The sequence below is a fragment of the Jaculus jaculus genome, chromosome 15 (assembly GCF_020740685.1).
Source record: "Jaculus jaculus isolate mJacJac1 chromosome 15, mJacJac1.mat.Y.cur, whole genome shotgun sequence".
Classification (NCBI taxonomy): Eukaryota; Metazoa; Chordata; class Mammalia; order Rodentia; family Dipodidae; genus Jaculus; species Jaculus jaculus.
Window position 1 is genome coordinate 52,631,274 of NC_059116.1, and position 20,017 is coordinate 52,651,290.

The following is a 20,017-nucleotide window of genomic DNA, read 5'->3' on the forward strand; positions in this document are numbered from 1 at the left end:
CGGTGCTCACCCAGGCAGCTGTCCACACTGCCTTGGTGTTCATTTCCTGTTTTTGAAGAACCCTATGTCACTCCAAGGTGAGCAACTAAGGGCCCTTCAGGGTTTTCCAAACGATGTGACTAGTTCTGGGCTTTAATGCAGCCCTAAGTATTTACCGCCTTCTGTACCACCAAGAATGTGTTTCAATTCACAAAGCTGTAGTGGACATCAACTCCCAGACCTCCATGTTAAGTTTGTTCATTAGTCTACTTTTACTCCAACTATGATTGATCAAAAACCTAAATCATTTGCTTGTTATAGTTTTGGTAGTGATGACTTGAGAACAGTCTTTTCAAAAGAAACATGTTTGTTATAGGTAGGCTTTGCATCCATCAAGTATAGATATATTTATAAATGGTGTCAGCAAAAAGTCCAGTAGACAGATCAAACAATGAAATGCTTTGGCAGGGAGGCTTTGAAAGCATTTAATCCAGCTCAGCTCCTGATGTCTACTAGCTGTTTATTTGTACCATAAGAATGGGCTGTTCTTCTCTGAAGCTTGTGTGGAGGAGAGAGTGACTAGAAGTTATACCACCACAGAACTCATGTTTCTTGAGAAGAGTAAATGAGACAATTATTCTGGCTTATTTCTCATTGCATGCATGAAGGAGAAGTGTTTTTATTTTCTATAACATTTTCACTGATTCCCTTTTACTTCACATTTCCATGGTCTCATTTCTCCTTCATTTTGTTTATGGTATCACAAATAATATCAGATTTACACATCTAAGAATACTGCAGATAATTAGAAAACCCAAGCATCAAATTAACTCAAGATGGAAAAAATCTCTTCATTGTAATACAAGAAACAAAATAAAATGTCACCCAAAATTATAAATCCATTAGAAATGACCTCCTGTAATACTGAAATACCTAAGAAAGATTTCAAAAGAATGTTTATAACTATGTTCATAGAAATCAAAGAAGTCAACGGAATCAAAGAAATCACAGGAAACCAATTTAATGAAATAAGGTGCTCAATACAAGACATGAGTAGGGAAATAGGAATACTGAAGTAAAAACAATCAGAACTAGCTGACATGCAAAACACAGTAAATCAAATAAATTTTTTATAGACAGTCTTACCAATAAAATGCATGAAGGAGAGAACAGAATATATAAACTAGAAGACCAGGTGGCAGATCTAATACAGTCTAACAAAGAGAAAGACAAACTAATATAGGAAGGAATGAATAGGAGTTTCAAGATATTTCAAGTAGTATGAAAATATCTTGAGATAGCCCAGACCTGAGTTTCCTCTGCAGTCAGTGTGTGGGCAGGCATGGCGGTCTGGAATTAATTGGCCAGATCCATTTCTCCTCACTCCCACAGCCTGGGTCTGAGTTCCCTGTGCAGTTAGTGTGTGGGCAGGCATGGTGGTCTGGAGTGAGTTGGCCAGACCCACTTCTGGCCCCTTCACACATCCCAGGTCTGAATTCACTGGCCAGTCAGTATGTGGGCTCCTCCCTCCTCCCCAGTCTAGGTTGCCTGTACTGGTTCACATGCTCAGCACGAAGTAGGCCACATCCCTGTTCCCTTACTCCCTCTAGTCCCCTGGACCTGGTAGGCCTTTTGCTCTGGTATCTTTACTGGACACTAAGTACCAATATCACTGTTGACCTAATTTAGAGGGTGAAGGGGCCCAAGACACAAACTTGCTTCCTCCTCAATAAAATAAAGAGTCTTCCTAAAATGGTAGAAAACAATGCAAAAAAAGCCAAAGAAAGTGAGAAAACTGAGAGATCTCCACCAAGGAGGCCTAGTCCTACTACGGAAGCCTCCAATGAAATCATAGAGGAATCAACAGAAATTCATTCTCAAAATGAAAATACAACAAACAATGAGACAATGATAAAAATAAATCACTGATCTTGAAGCAAACTATCAAAGAACTAACAATCACATCAATGAAATTGAACAGAATCGTCGCCAACAGCATTCAACTTTTGACAGTAGGCTCAATTTGATGGAAGAAAATGTTAGAACCCTCCAAAGAAGTATGAATAAATTGAAGGTAAGTCAGGAAATGGAAGACCTCAACAACCGCTTGATTAAGTTTAATGAAAACTTGATCAAATGCAAGAATGAACGACAAGAAGCATCAAGGAAATCAGAATTTGAATTGAAATCATACCTCAAAGAAGATGGATACTATACAAAACATTGCAACAGAAAACAAAAATTGAATAGAATTTATAAAAGTCTCTGTATAACCACTCACCAACAGAGTTACTCATGTGGAAGACAAAACCTCTGACCTGGAAGATAGGACAGAAGAAATTGATTAGGAGGACAAAATCTTTGCTAAGTTCAAAAAATCAAGTGAAAAATATATGAGGAAAGTGTGGGACACTCTAGAATGACCAAAAGTGTGGATCATGGACATACCAGAAGGAGAGGAAATACCAGAAACATACTCAACAAATTATTGAAGAAAATTTTCAGAGTCTTACAAAACAGAAGCCCATTCAGATACAAGAAGCCCACAGAACACCGAACAGGCAGGACCAAAGAAGAAACTCTCCAGGACACATCATACTTAAATGCTTAACAATGAAAACAAAGAGTATTAAATGCAGCAAGAAAGAAGCAATCCACAACATATAAAGGCAATCCCATTAGAATAACATCAAATTTCACAATAGAAAGCCTGAAAGCCAGAAGGGCCTAGAATGAAACACTTTGAAGTCTGAAAAACTATAGCATCCAACCCTAGCTAGTTTACCCAGCAAAAGTATCCCTCAGAATAGATGGTGAAAGAAAAACTTTTCATGAAAAAAGTAACTCTATAATTATATGAACACAAAGCCAAACCTAAAGACAATACTTGAGGGAATACTCCACACAGAACAGTCAAACAACCAATCTCAGGAGCCAACAGGAAGATCAAAATCACCAAAATAAACCAGGCTCAAAACAGTCCATAACACAAATAAGCACCCAGCCACACAAAACACCTAATCATGGCTGGGATTAATTCAAATCTCACAGGAATAACCTTATATATTAATGGTGGTAACTCACCCCTCAAAAGACACAGGCTATCAGGATGGATCAAAAGACTAGACCCTTCTATCTGCTGTCTTCAAAATACCCACCTCACCACTAAAGACAGACACCTTCTTAGGGTGAAAGGTTGAGAAATAGTATTCTAAACAAATGGAAATTAAAAGCAAGAGGATATTGCTATATTAATATCTGATAAAATAAAATTCAAACAAAATGTAATCAAAAAGGACAAACAAGGTCACTTATTACTCATCAAGGGAACAATCCAACATGAGCACATCACAATTATAAGTATATATGTCCCAAACATGGGAGCACAACAGTTTATAAAACAATGTCAACTCAACAATAAAACAGAAATAAACACCAACACCATCATAGTTGGAGACTTCAATACTCTACTATCATCAATGCACTGATCATCCAAGCCGAAAATCAATAGGGAAATAATAGAGCTCAACAACATCATAGATCTACTAGACCTAGAGGATATCTACAGAACTTTCCACACCAACTGTACATAATATACATTCTTCTCAGGAGCACACCGAACCTTCTCCAAAATTGACCATATATTAGGACAAAAAGTGTTCCTTCATAAAGTCAGAAAAATTGAAGTAACTTCCTGCACTATGTCCAACCACAATGCTTTAAAGCTAGAAATTAATAAGACACACATCCAGAATGCCACCAACTCCTGACGACAAAACAACACACTTTTCAACAATGAATGGATCATGGAAGAAATCAAAAAAGAAATTGCAAAATTCCTTGATTTGAATGATAACGAAAACACAACCTATCAAAACTTGTGGGAATCAATGAAGGCAGTCATAAAAGAAAAATTCATAGCCCTAAATGCCTTCATTACAAAAACAGAGAAATCGCATATCAATAACCTGACTGTCCACCTAAAGGCACTGGAAAACAAGAAATATCCAGCCAAAAGAGCTCTAGATGGAAAGAAATAATCAACATTAGATAGGAGTTAATGAATTGGAAACTAGAAAAACAATTTAAAAAAGAAATCAATGAAACTAAGAGCTGGTTCTTTGAGAAAATAAACAATATTGACAAACCCCTTTCCAAAGTGATCAAGCACAGAAAGATGTCTCAAATTAACAAAATCAGAAGTGAAAAAAGAGAGATCACTACACACATCAATGAAATTGGAAGAATCACCAATGCATACTTCCAAAACCTCTACTCCACAAAATTAAATAATCTGAAAAAAATGTATGAATTCCTAGACATATACCACCTACACAAACTAAACTCAGGGCAGATTAATCTCCTAAACAAACCTATCACATCCATGGAAATTGAAAAGGTAATCAAAAACCTCCCCCAAAAGAAAAGTCCAGGACCAGATGGCTTCTTAGCTGAATTCTATTAAACCTTCCTAGAAGAACTGAAACCAGTTTTTCTCAAACTATTCTGCATAATTGGAAACCAGGGAATCATCCTCCCTGACACCTTTTATGAAGTTAGCATGACCCTAATACCAAAACCAAATACAAAAAAAAAAAAAGAGAGATGCAACAAGGAAAGTAAATTATAGGCCTATAGGAGCACAACAGTTTATAAAACAATATCAAGTCAACAATAAAAGAGAAATAAACGCCAACACCACCATAGTTGGAGACTTCAGTACTCTACTATCATCAATACACAGATCATCCAAGCAGAAAATCAATAGGGAAATTAGGATATATCCTAATGAACTTAGATGCAAAGATCCTGAACAAAATCCTTGCAAACAAAATTCAACAACACATCAAAAGCATTATCCACCTTGTTCAAGCAGGCAAGTAGGCTTCATCCCAGGGATTCAGGATTTTTTTTAAACATCTAAAAATCAGCCAATGTACTACAGCACATAAGTAAACTGAACCATAAGAACCACATGATAATTTCAATTGATGCAGAGATGGCCTTTGACAAACTACAATACCACCTCATGATAAAAACACTGGAAAGAATAGGCATGTAGGGTTTATATCTCAACACAATAAAGGCTGTATATAAACCTCCTAAAGCCCACATAATACTTAATGTGGAAAACCTCAAGGAGTTCCCACTGAGATTGGAAACAAAATAGGGGTGCCCACTCTCACCAGTGCTATTCAACATAGTAGTAGAGGTACTAGCTCAAGCAATAAGACAGGAGAAAGAAATGAAGGGGTTTTAAATTGGAAAAGAAGTCAAGTTGGCCCTATTTTCAGATGACATGATCCTATACATAAATGACCTGAAAGTCTCCAGCACAAAACTTCTAAAGGTGCTAAATTCCTTCAGCAAAGTTGCAGGATACAAAATCAATGCACAAAATCAGTAGCTTTTCTACATGCAAAGTACAAATATACAGAGAAAGAAGTCAGTGAGACTGTCCCATTTTCAATAACAATGAAAAATTTAAAACCTTGGAAAAGCACTAACAAAGGATGTGAAGGAACTATACAATGAAAACATAAAAACACTCAAGAAAGAAATAGAGGACTTAAGATGGAAGGACCTCCCATGTTCCTGGATAGGTAAAATTAATATTGTGAAAATGGCAATTCTACCAAAAGCAGTATACAGATTTAATACAATACCAATAAAAATACCAGCATCATTCTTCACTGAGACTAAAAAAATGATCTCAAAATTCATATGGAATGGCAGGAGGCCTTGGATATCCAAACATATTCTCAGCAAAATAAACACCTCTGGTAGTGTCACCACACCTGATCTAAAGCTATATTACAAAGCCATAGTCACAAAGCAGCATAGTACTGTAAAAACAAAACAAAACAAAACAAAACAAAAAAACCAGAAACATAGACCAATGGCACAGAATTGAAGACCCAGACTTTAGGACAAGCAACTACAGTTACTTTAACTTTGACAAAGGAGTCAGTAGTGTAGGCTGGACAAAAGACAGCATCTTCATCTTCAACAAATGGTGTTGGACACATTGAATGACCATATTCAGAAAAATGAAATTAGATCCACTCATTTCACCATACATAAAAATCAAGCCCAAATGGATTAAAGACCTCAGTATAAGACCTGAAACACTTGAACTGCTGGATGAACAATAGGAAGCATGTTCCATGATATGGAAGTGGGAAAAGACTTCCTGAATAAAACTCCAGTAACCAAGTAAGTTAAACAAGTACTCAACCAATGGGATTTTATGAAGATAAAAAGCTTTTGCACAAACATACCATAAGCAGAGGCAATAGATTACCCACTGAATGGGACACAATCCTTGCCAGGTCTGGATCAGCCCAAGTTGCTGATATAAATCTGAATAGCATCTTGAGGCCTGGACAATAGGTAGGGCAGGCCTTGGAGGAAGAGAAAGGTGGGGGAGGGGACACTAAATCTGAACCCAAACTTTATATCCTATAATCCTATAACCTGGAAATCAGATTAAAAGGTTAAACCCTCAAGCAAACCTTGGAGGAAGCACCTGAATTGAAGGGACCTGGAGAGAGAGACAAAACCTAACCTCAAATTTCTCCTATTTCTCTTTCTTCTCTGGATTTTGCTTGTTCCTTTTCCCTTTGGGCTGGCCTGTAATTCCCTGTACCAGGATGTGGTGTACATCCACAATGGGCTGTTGATCAGAAAGACCTACTAAATATCCCAAAACAAACAAGACTGACTTATGTCACAGCACCTGATTACCCACCAGAGGTTAATGGTAAGACCCTAATGCTGTAGACACCAATTGTTGTTGGCATGGACCATGAAGAGACTTGATTGGGACCCAGAGGAGAGCCAGTCCTCAGATAACTAGCCCTTCTAGTGATGGAAGGCACCACATGAGCTACCAGGGTAAAGTGGCCAACATCTCTCCAAGCACCTCCAAGTCAAAGCAACTCAGAAGCAAACAACCTGATATGCTCACACAAATCCAATAGTGGCACACAGCCATGGTGGGTAACCATCTGTTTTTGGATTGGCTAACAGATCCACTCAGTGGTAACTGTGATAGTTAAGGTGTAGTCAACTTGATCTGTTTAGTAATCCACAGAAAACCCTTTTGGGTGGGTCTCTGAGGTTGCTTCCAGGAAGCATTAACTAGAGGAGGAAGCCCTTCCCCCAGAGTGAGCCCTTCCCACAGAGTGGGTGGTCCCACTCAGAGGAGGAGTTTAGATAAGGAAGCTCTAGGTAAAAAGAGTTCCTTCCTTACTTCCACTTGGCTGCTGGAGCTGCTGCTGCTTCCCAGCATGGATTGAAGACCAATGAAGACTGAAGACCAGTGTCAACTGAAGACCCATCCATATGGACTGAAACCAAGTGGCTCCTCAGGAAGCCTTCAGGCCTTCAGAGCCAGATTTGGACTACTGAGGAATCTAGCCATATGGACTGAGCAGCTAAAAGTTTCCTTTATTCGTGGGCCTGTAACTGCTATTGGACTACCATAAACTAATCCAGTAAATTCTTTTTTAAAAAAGAATGCATCCTAGTAGTTCTGTTCCCCTAGAGAACCCTGAGTAACCATATCTGGAACTGGGAAACAAGTCAGAATCATATCCAGATAATGTTTCTGATTTCCATTGTCAAACTCCCACTAACCTTTCACTATAAAAGTGTCTAAACTGTTATAATTCTCTCTAAATTAATAATGGTTATCCCAGTTAGCTGGTGCTGACTTCACTTTCCATTGGAGAATCTGCTTCTTTTTCATATGAGATCTGGATTTAAGGAGGTAAATGACTGTGATAGTTAAGGTGTTGTCAACTTGATCTGTTTAGTAATCCACAGGTTACTTCTAGGAAGGCTCAACTAAAGGAAGAAGTCTTTCCCCCAGGGTGAGCCCTTCCCCCAGAGTGGGTGGTCCCGCTCAGAGGGGGACTTGATATAAGGAAGCTCTGGGTAAAAAGAGTTCCTTCCTTCCTTCCTCCCTTCCCCTTGGCTGCCAGAGCTGCTCGCTACCTTCCAGCGTGGATTGAAGACCAGTGCGGACTGAAGACCAGCATCAACTGAAGACCCGCGTGGATCAAAACCCAGCAGCTCCTCAGGAAGCCGCCAGGCTTCCCTGGACGATCTGCAGTGCCTGGTCAGGACTGCTGAGGCTTCTGGGCATGAGGACTGAGCAGCTACCAGGTTCAGTGATTCTCGGGCCTGCAACTGCTATTGGACTACTGTAAGGTTATCCAATAAATCCCCATTTTAAATAATTCATTCTAGCAGTTCTGTTCCTCTAGAGAACCCTGACTAATACAATGACTCAGCACACTTCACCTCAACCCCAGCTGAAACCACAGAGGTATTTGGGAAATGAGCAAGAATGCTGCACTCTTAGTTAAGCTGATATCAGCACAAGGGTGATGCAGAAAGATACTGAGGACACTCAACTCCTACAAAAACAGACATGTAGATGCTCCTAAGTGCCCATCTCTGAAGTAAATTTAAATTGTTCCCAGCATGGCTCCAGGGATCTTGGCTAAGGGGCAGAAAGATTGTTAGAGCCAAAAGTTGGGACATTTTGCACAGAGACATTGCCTCTTTCCCATAACTGCTGCCCCATAATGCATGACCCACAATACCCATGGGGTTGACCTGCATCCCCAGTGAGGAAGACCTCTTCAAAAAAGGGCAGGAAGCAGGGAAAGAATGGTACCAATATGTGATGTTTACATACAAAATACATCCATATTACACATACACACACACACACACACACGTATGTATGTGTGTGTATGTATGTATGTATGTATGTATATAGATAGATTGATCAAACATAAGAATTCAGGGTTAGTAGAAGGAGTAGAATTATACTCCAAAGACATAGTAGGTGTGTTCAACAAAATCAGAGCAGAAAGATTTCCTCAAATTGGGAAAGAGTTGCCAATTCAGATACAGAAAGCTTTTAGAAAACCAAACAGACAAAACCTGAGGGGGGAACTCTTCTTGCCACATTATAATTAAATTAAAAACACATAAACCAAAGAAAATACTTTGAAAGCAGTTAGAGAGAAACATAAATTCATTTACAAAAGCAAACCCATCGAGATAATAACAGATTACTCAACACAAACTTTCAAATCCAGAAGGGTTTGGGAAGATGTATTCCATGTTCTGAAAAATAACAAATGTCAATCAATATTGCTTTATCCAGAAAAGCTATCCATCCAAATCCAATCAAGATTACTTTATCCAGAGAAGCTATCCATCCAAATCCAATCAAGATTACTTTATCCAGAGAAGCTATCCATCCAAATTGATTGAAAAATAAGGACATTCCACAGCAAAAATGGATATTTGACAAAGGCCCAAACAATATAGACTGGAAAAAAGATAGCATCTTCAACAAATGGTGCTGGACAAACTGGATAACCACATGCAGGCAACTAAAACTTGATCCACACATTTCACCATGCACTACACTCAAATCCAAATGGATCAAAGACCTCAACATAAGACCAGAAACTTGTACACTACTGGATGAAAATTTAGGAAGTACTTTCCATGATATAGGAATGGAAAAAGACTTCCTGAACAAAACCCCAGTGGCTCAAGTTCTTAAACAGTCACTCAACCATTGGGATCATATGAAGCTGAAGAGTTTCTTTACAGACAAGTATATAATAAGCAAAGCCAATAGAATACCCACAGAATGGGAGAAAATATTTGCAGGTTATCCAACTGATAGAGGCCTTATCTCTAGAATTTACAAAGAACTCAAAAGTCTAAACAATAAGAAGACAAATACCCCACTCACAAAATGGGGCACAGAGTTAAACAGGCAATTCACAGAGGAAGAGATACAAATGGCAAACACACACTTAAGAAAATGTTCATCATCCCTAATCATCAGAGAAATGCAAATTAAAACAACTATGAGATTCCACCTAACCCCAATAAGGATAGCCAACATCAAAAGGTCAAATGAAAATAAATGCTGGCGAGGATGTGGAGAAGCAGGGACACTCATTCACTGTTGGTGGGAATGCAGGATGGTACAACCACTTTGGAAAGCAATATGGAGACTCCTGAAAAAGCTGACTATAGAAATACCAACAGACCCAGTTATACCATTACTGGGCATCTACCGTAAAACCTTTAAGCCACAGGCCAGAGAGATTTGCTCAACCATGTTTGTAGCGGCTCAATTTGCAATAGCTAAAAGCTGGAATCAACCCAGATGTCCATCATTAGAAGAAGAATGGATAACAAAGATGTGGTATATCTACACAATGGAATTCTATACAGCAGTAAGAAAAAATGACATAAAGAAATTTGAGGAAAAATGGTTGAACCTGGAACAGATCATTCTCAACGAACTTACCCAATCACAGAAAAAAAATTGACACATAGTCTCACTCATCTGCAACACCTAACCTGAATCGGCCCAAGATGCCTTACATACCCAGCAAGCACCTCATGGACTAGACAATAAGATGGATGGGAGGGCGGGTAGGGAATTGAAGGGTGGAAAACAGTAATCTGGACCCAAACGGCAATGGTACCATAAAATTCTACTTCCTAAAAGACAGACCAAATGGCTGAACCTTCACTAGACCCTTACAGGAAACACCTGAACCACAAGACACTGGAGAGGTTAGGATCAAGACTGACGTAAATCTCCTACATCTTCCCTCCCTCTCTCTCCCCCTCTCCCCTCTATCTCTCTCCTTTCTAATTCTTGTATATTAGTTATGTTTTTCCTCAATTTCTTAGTGGACACTGACCTGTAACCCCCATTTCCAGCTTGGGCCTACCATCCACAATGAGCTTTTGATCAGAGAAACCTACAAGGTTTCCCAAAACAATGACAGACTTCTGTCAGAGTACTTGATGACCCACCAAAGGCCAGTGGTAAGACCCTATTGCTGAAGACTCCATACGCAGCTGACGCGTAAAATGGAATGACATGGCTGGAAGCCAGGAGAGAGTCAGTCCCCAGACAGTCAGTGTGTCTAGTGCCAGAAGGTACTACATAGGCGACTGGGGGAAATGACCAAGATCTGTCCAAGCAACACATTGTTTAACCTAATTAACAACAAATAACCGGATGTGATGCCCACACAAGTGCAATAGTGGTACACAGCCATGGTGAGGAACCAATTGCTCTTGATTTGGCTAACTGATCCACTCAGTGGTACTAGACCCATAGCTGGAACTGGGAAACAAGTCAGAACCATACCCAAACACAATCCCACTCTACAATATCAAGCTACCATCAATCACGGGGTATAAGAGGGCCTACACCTATCATACTGTCTATCAAAAAAGTAAGTGTTATCTCAATTTTCTGGGTGCTAACTTACTCTCCGTTGGAGAATCTGCTTCTATTTTCCAGATAGATGCAGATCCTAAGAAGAGAGCTGCCCCAACATACCTCAAAAGGGGCCCAACTGAAACTAAGGACAACTGACAAAATAAGCAAGGGTGATGTTTTCCTGTGAACCGATACCAGCACAAAGGGGAAGGAGACCAATGCAGAGAAAAATCAACCCCTACCAAATCAGAGAGCCAGAGCCTCAGAGGCCCCCAACACCTCAGCACTGAAGCAGACCAAAAATGAACCCAACATGGCTCAGGGAAATTTTGCAGAAGAGGGGGCGGAAAGAATGTCAGAGTCACATGTTGGGTCATGATTTGCAGAGACATTTATTATACCAATAACTGGGGGCTAACTCCACAATGCACGACCCATTTTCATTAACAAGGAGGGTCTAATGGGAGGGGGTAGATCACAGATGAACCTAAATAATGGTACCAAACTGCCTGTGTTTACTGAAAAGAAAACTAATAAATTAAATTTTAAAAAATGGGTAAAAGGTCTATGTGATGACTAATCCATCTCTACAGAAAATACTTGAAGGGATCCTTAACAATGAAGAGAGAGCAAAGCACACATAGAAGGAAATAGGAAAAAGTAAACCATACTCAAATAGTAGTTAGTACAAAAGAATAAAAGGGAAACAAGAAGAACTATAAAACAAGAAGAATGGCAAGAATAAGTACATAACTTTCAATAATAACTCTCAATATCAATGGCCTCAATGCCCCAACTTAAAGACACAGGCTTGCAGATTAGATTAAATGGCAAGATTTTCTGTTTGTTGCCTCTAAGAAACTCACTTCTCCATAAAAGACAAACACTATGTTATGTTGAAAGGATAGAAAATAATATTTCAAGCAAATAGACCTAGAAAATAGGCAGGTCTTACTATCTTAATATCTGACAGGATATTCAAACCACCATTATTTAGGGAAGATAAAGAGGTCACTTTTATTGATTAAAGGAAAAATTCAACAGGAAGACATTACAATTCTAAATATATGTGCACCTAACATGGGTGCTCCCAATTTTATCAAACAAACACTATTAGACTTAAGGTCACAGATAACACCAAGAACAATTGGAGTGGGTGACTTAAATACCCAATTATCATCAATTGACAGGTCATAATGGCCAAAAATAAACAGAGAGACATCTGGATTAAATGATGTCATAGAATAAATGGACCTAACAAATATCTACTGAACAATGCTGCAGGATACACATTTTCTCAGGAGCACGTGGAACATTCTTTAAAATAGACAATATTTTGTGACACAGAGAAAATCTTAGCAAATACAGGAAAATTAAAAAATTCTTTGTATTCAATCTGATCACAGTGGGATTAAACTACAAATAAGCAATAAGCAGTTATAAAAAAAATCTCCCAACTAAAAATGTCCAGGCCCAGATGGATTCACTGGTGAATTTTACCAGACCTTCATGGAAGAACTAACACCAATGCTTGTCAAACTTTTCCATAAACTACAAAAGCAAGGAAAACTACCAAACTCCTTCTATGAAGCTAGAGTCACCCTGATACCAAAACCAAAATGACATAACAAAAAAAGAAAATTACAGACCAATATCCTTCATGAACATAGATGCAAAAAATTTCAACAAAATATTGGCAAAGGAATACAGGTATATATCAGAAAGATATTCACCCTAACTGAGTAGGCTTTATCCCAGATATGCAGGGATGGGTCAATATATGCAAATCAATAAATATATAAAAAATCAATAAATATATAAATAGACTGAAGAACAAAAATCACATGACCATTTCAATAGATGCAGAAAAGGCATTTGACATAATCCAACATCCCTTTATGATTAAAGTCCTCCAGAAACTTGGCATAGAGGGAACATATCTCAACATAATAAGGCTATTCATGACAAACCTGCCAGCAACATAATAGTAAATGGGAAAACTTGAAGATTTTCAACAAGACAAGGGTGTCCATTGCCTCCACTTTTATACAATATAGTATTAGAAGTCTTAGCTATGTCAATAAGACAACAGACACTCTGACACAAATTGGATAGGAAGAAATCAAATTGTCATTACTTGCAAATGATAGGATTCTATACACAAAGAACCCTAAAGACTCTACTAGAAAACTTTTAGAGAAGATAAATACTTTTCCCAACATATAGAAAATAAATACACAGAAATAAGTAGCTTTCCTATATACTAACAACAAACATAAAGAAGAAGAAATCAAGTAATCACTCCCATTCACAATTGCCTCAAGAAAAAAGTACCTTGGAATAAAACTAACGAAGGCAATGAAGGACCTCTACAATGAAAACTTTAAAACAATCAAGTGAGAAATTGTACAAGACACTAAGAAATGGAAAGGCATCCCATGTTCTTGGATTGAAATAACCAATATTGTGAAAATGTCAATCTTACCAAAGGCGGTCTATGCATTTAGTGTAATCCTCATTAAAATTATGATGGCATGCTTCACAGAAATAGAAAAAACAATCCTAAAATTCATTTGAAAGCATAAAATTCCTTGAATAGCCAAAACAATTTTGAACAACAAAAATAAGGCTGGCCGTATTACCATACCTGATTTTAAGCCCAGTTAGAAAGCCATAGTACCAAAAACAGCATGGTACTGGGACAGACAGATAGATTAATGGAACAGAATAGAGGACCCTGATGTAAATCCAGGTTGCTAGTCATCTGGTTTTTGACAAAAATGCCAAAAATATTCACTGAAGAAAAAACATCCTCTTTAACAAATGGTTCTGGGAAAACTGAATATCTATATACAGAAGGATGAAAATAGATCCTTATCTCTCCATGCACAAGAATCAAGTCCAGTTGTGTTAAATACCTTAATATCAGAACTAAAACGCTGAAACTGCTAGAGGAAAGAGTATGGGGAACTTTGTAACATATTGGTATAGCTAATGACTTTCTGAATATGACCCCAGTTGCTTAGAATAACTAATCAACCACTGGTACTTCATGAAATTACAAAGCTTTGGTACAGCAATGGACACTGTGAATAGGGCAAAGAGGCAACCTATAGATTGGGAGAAAATTCTTGCCAACTATATATCTGACAGAGGTTTGCTATCTAGGATATACAAATAATTCAGTAAATTAAGTAATTAGAAATCAAACAACTCAATTAAAAAATGGGCTATGGAAATAAATAGATAAGTCTCAAAATAAGAAATACATATGGCATATAAACACCTAAAAGTGTTCCACATCCTTAGACATCAGGGAAATGCAAATTTATACTAGTTTAAGATTCCATCTCACTCCTGTCAGAATGTCTACCACCAAGGAAACAAATGACAAAAAATGTTGGTGAGGATGTGGAAAAAGAGGAATCCTTCTACATTGTTGATGGGAATGTAATCTTGTACAGCCATTGTATAAATCAGTGTGGAGGTTCTTGAACCAGCTAAAAATAGATTTGCCATATAACCCAGCCATAGCACTCCTACATATGTATCCTAAGGACTTTTCTCACAACCTTAGAGATACTTGCACAAACAGGTTTATTGCTGCTTTATTCACAGTAGCTAGGAAATGGAACCAGCCTCACTGTCCCTCAACTGAATAATGCATAAAGAAGATGCAAAGAAAAACAAAATTAAGAAATTTGTAGGGGCATGGATGGATCTGGTGAGGAAATCAATACCCAGAAAGCCAAATGTCACATGTTCTCTCTCATATATGTATCCTAGCTACAAAAGCTTAGACTTGTGTGTGAGCTGGAGTGAAAAATCAATAGCAGAGGCCAGTAGGGTAGAAAAGGGTTATAAGGGAGGGAGGAGAAGAGAGGACATAAGGGGATGGTATTGTAGATATGTAAGGAGACAAATATTTCTAGGGTGGAATGGCCTAAGTGAGGCCAAGAGAAGAGATAGTATAAGGAAAGGGTTAATCCAAATTCAAGATATTGTGAATAATCCATATAAAAACTTTACTCTTTTGGATAATGGCACACCAAGAAGCCATAGACTGTTACTAGAAAAAATTCAGTGCCAATGATGGGATATCTTCCAGTGAGTTGTTGACCAGGGAGGTCTCTGATACTCCCAAAATATTATAGGCTGTTTCCAAGGCTCTTGGTGTCTCACCAGAAATAGATGGTAAGACCCTATTGCTGAAGACTCTACATTCCTGGGCTGCAAGGTCACTTTAGAAATCAAGGTAGAGCTGAGCTGAATATCTCTTCCCCATAGACCAACTGACAGAAAGTTGGAAAAAGCTGTACAGCATGCAGCCCCATGGGAGACAGAAGCCATCAATAGGGAAAACAGCAGATGCTGCAAGCCTCAAGTTTGGCCTGCTGAGCAAAATGACAGAACAGGTGCAATAGTGGCATGTGCATTATGGGAGTAACAACTGCTCTCTAATTGGGCTGGAGGCCCACTCTATGGGAGGGAATACATGCCTAATACTGAAAATCTAATCAAAAACTTATGGTCGGCAAGGTCATGAGCTTTAGGAGTGTAATGCCTGTATGGCTAAATGAATGTATTATGCCCACCAAACTGCCCAGTAATCACTTTATTTAATGTTCATACCGATATATTAATGATACTCTCACTTTTGGTTAGAGAAACTTCTCTTTTCAGATGGCAGTGACCACTGGGATGACCCCAAAGGCACCATAGTGTTATGAAGAAGTGATGGATGAGTGCTCAGCACTGAAATATCTCTATTGCACCCACCAAGGCTCAGGAACCATTGCAGAATTTGTGGTGGAAAAAATTTAAGAGTGGAAGGAAGGGTAGGACTGCTTGCAGTGCAATCATTTAGACAGAATTTTGCCTCAATATTCATGATCTCACAGTGCCTAACACTATCTTCACAAGTCCCTTATAATATGAGTCAAAGATGATGACATCCAAATAAAAGAGAGACTAATGAATAGAGGGAGAGGATATGATGGAGTGTGGGTTTGTGAAGGGGAAAGTGGGGGAGGGGAAGGAATTATCATGGCATATTGTCTGTAAGTATGGAAATTGTCAATAATTTTTTTCATCACAAACCATTCTTTTCTTTTTCCTTTTTTTTAAAAAAATTAATTAATTAATTAATTTGAGAGTGACAGACACAGAGAGAAAGACAGATAGAGGGAGAGAGAGAGAATGGGTGCTCCAGGGCTTCCAGCCTCTGCAAACGAACTCCAGACACGTGTGCCCCCTTGTGCATCTGGCTAACGTGGGACCTGGGGAACCAAGCCTCGAACCGGGGTCCTTAGGCTTCAAAGGCAAGTGCTTAACCACTAAGCCATCTCTCCAGCCCCATTCTTTTCTTTGGATCTTGGTGCAGCCATTTTATGAGTGTGTTGACTTCATATTGGTTCTTTTTGTTAAATCTATTCTCAAATATGTATTTCTAATGAAACTTTAAAGAACTGTTACCTTTTTTCAAAAGCAAATTGTTACTACTCTTGATTAAAGAGTTTGAATATTTTGTCTGTATTCTGAATCATTTTATTATAGTTTTAGATATTAGCATCTGTTTCCATTTAACTATATCATCTGAGAGTGAAGACAAATTATCAATTCATTGTCAACATTGTAATAGTAATATTTGAATTAATTATCCAGTTGCAATTAATCTTTCATAAATATTATTAATTATAATTACTATAATTTCTTCAAAATATACAATATATCTTTTGGCTTTTTATGAAAGAGAGATAGAGAATTGGCACACCAGGGCCTCCAGCCACTGGAATCAAATTTCAGATGCATGTACCACTTTATGTGCATGCGTGAACTTATGTATCCATCACCTTGTTCATCTGGTTTATATGAGACCTGGGGAGTCAACATGGGTACTTAGGCTTTGTGGGCAAGTGCCTTAACCACTAAGTCAACTCTCAAGCCCTACAATATGTCTTTATCCTTCAGTTTAATATGCATGCACTCAGCATTTCTAAACTCATTCCAATATATTTTGTTTGTTATATTTGAGTCAAGTATCCTTTTACTAGTTTCAAAACTGTGGGAAAAAAAATTAAACTACATTGTATTGGAAACTTTGGCTTAAAGTTTCCCCATTCCTAAATGTTTTCTCTCTCTCTCTCTCTCTGTTTCTCTCTCTCTGTCTTTTATCATGTTATACATTGGAACACTAGAACCACCACATTGATTTAGACCTGATCTGTTTTATCAAGACCTCACATTGATTTTCAAATGGCGGAAGTTGGTGATGTTATTATGTATTAGAATAATCAATATTTATTAAGTACTGGAAGCAGAATAAAGTGAATAAAATCTATTTCTGACTTATAAAAATAAGGAAATAAATTCATTAACTTTTATGAATTTTTTAGCTAGATGAGTTGAAGAAATTGTATGACCAACTGTCTTGGAAGCAAAGAAATTATGAGCAGCAGTATCGGGAAGCATACAATCATTTCCATGCCACAGTAAGTGGAAATTTATCTCCTTCAAGACTCATGATATGATTACATGCAGTTTTTGTCATCTTTTTATGATTATATATGTCTATACTATATTTTTTTTTATTCTCCTTATACAGAGGAAAACATGGGATGTTGAGATTTCTAACATTACAAAGGACTTCACAGATATTTTAGGAATATATACTACACTGGTAGAAGAAAATAAAACACTTGCAAATGACATTGAGTCTGTAACAGCACAAGTGAGTGAAAGGTAATTCTGACATTTTTTTCTGACTCATCATATTTGATACATAAAATATAGTGAGTCTGTCCATTGTGAGTCTCTGAAGTGAAGAAATGTGATGAAACTCCAGTGTGAATCCCTGGCATCATGTACAGATTGTGTTTAGCAATAGCTTCCATTTTACTTAGCTCTATTCCAATTGGTACTCTCAAATAACTATAAATTCTCTGAGAGGAAAAATCATCAAAAGAATGAAAAACTAATTGTTATAAGAAGTTTATCACACTTTAATCTCATCTCCCTTTGATACATCTCTATACACTCAAAGATACTTTAAGCTTCAAATATGTCTAGTTGAGGAATTCATCTCCTTCTCTCAACTTTTAGTTTTTCTTACAAATGACTAATCTAGATTCCTTGGCTGAGAAACTTAAGTCCTCTTGATGTCACTTTCCATTTAAACCCTCACATTAAGTATTTCAAGACTGTTTGACATAATAAGTATCTTTTTACTTTTAGCATATGTGTATGCATGTGGGCTCATGAGTGTCAGGGAGACATGTGCACTTATGTGTGAATGATGCATGAAGTTGATATTGGGTGTTCGTGACTCTTTTCCTCTTTTATTTTGCTTAGACAAGGTCATTCACTTGACCCAGAGCTCACTGATTCAGCTAGTCTAGTTAGTAAGTTTGTTCTGGGAATTCCTTGTCTTGGCCTCAAAACATTATAGTTGTCTGCCATTCCTGTCCTGAATTATGTGGGTGCTGGGAATGTGATGGCCAGTCTTCATGGTTGTGTGACAAGTAATAATTAACTGCTCAAGTCATCTCCCAGCCTGTAAGCTTCTTTTTAATCTGTCTGCTAATTCAGTAGCAATCCATCACATAGTATAAGTTCTTTCATAAATGAACAGTGGGGTTGTAGTCATCTCTGTCTTCATGGGCCAAACGTCCTACCAGATACAGTTTGTGGGAGGAAGGTATTTATTTCAACCTATAGATCCAGATGAAGTTCCATCAATGGTGGCAGAAGGTAGCACCCCTGTATAGATCCAAGAAGAGTGAAACCAAGAGCCAGCATCACAAACACTATCAGCCAGAGCTCAAACTGTTCTTTCCAAACCTTGCACAGGGATCAGGTTCCACCCCAAGCTGGAAACTACAGTAGGAATCTTAACATTAGACAAACAATACCTGAAGCTATGGAGGCATACACTCACATTCAAATACCACACAGTGACTTCCAAAATTATCTTGTATGCTGTGATTATGCTTTTTTATTGAGTCTTTACCTCCATGGTAATAAGCACATTTCCTTTATTTTTCAAGAAGAATATATACAGGATGAGTTCTCCATCATATCTGCATTAACTATGACAGAGGCAGAGATATACCCCTGTTTCACATACCTCTAATGTTCTTTGAATAGACCAAGTTTCCCTCACTATCTACTGATAGCTCATTCTTATGAGATTCAAATTATGTCTTTACTTCAGTTTTCCTGTCACGTTTGATGTGGTTATGGTCCTACATTTTTCTAGCATATTTTTTATTGAGTTTCTACATAATCATTACTTATCTTTAAGATTACAAGTGTATTAGTGAGTTCTGGGAGCCTCCATTGACCAACCAGAGATCTCATTCTGTGTTGTATTGACATTTGTATTGCATGTGCCTCTCATTCATATCTCTTGCCATGTTTTCAATTCTGTGTTGTGTATATGATTGATTTTTGTCTCTTTTTTATTAGTTAGGTACACAGTGTATACAGTCATGTTGGAACCATCATTAGCCTCCTCCCTGTCTTCCCCCTTCCACAGGGACCATCCTTGGAGAATATGGGTCATGCTTTGTGAGGTTAGCCATCACTTATGGGCAAGAGGCAATGTCTCTTTCCATAATGCCACAACATGTCCCCTTACATTCTTTCTACCCCCTCTTCTACAAATTTCCCTGGGCCATGTTGGGTTCATTTTAGGTCTGCTTCAATGATGAGGTCTTGAGTCTCTGTGTCTCTGGATATCTGGTTTGG

At 38.0% G+C, this 20,017-nt stretch overlaps 1 protein-coding gene across 1 annotated transcript in view; it reads left to right on the top strand.

Moving 5' to 3' along the window:
• Ccdc178 (coiled-coil domain containing 178) overlaps positions 1 to 20,017 on the top strand; it is a 612,453-nt gene that overhangs the window by 171,087 nt on the left and 421,349 nt on the right. The window contains exons 11-12 of the mRNA XM_045134754.1: positions 17,665 to 17,760; positions 17,874 to 18,010. Of these exons, the coding sequence (XP_044990689.1) occupies positions 17,665 to 17,760; positions 17,874 to 18,010 (233 nt within the window). The remainder of the gene's footprint in view (positions 1 to 17,664; positions 17,761 to 17,873; positions 18,011 to 20,017) is intronic.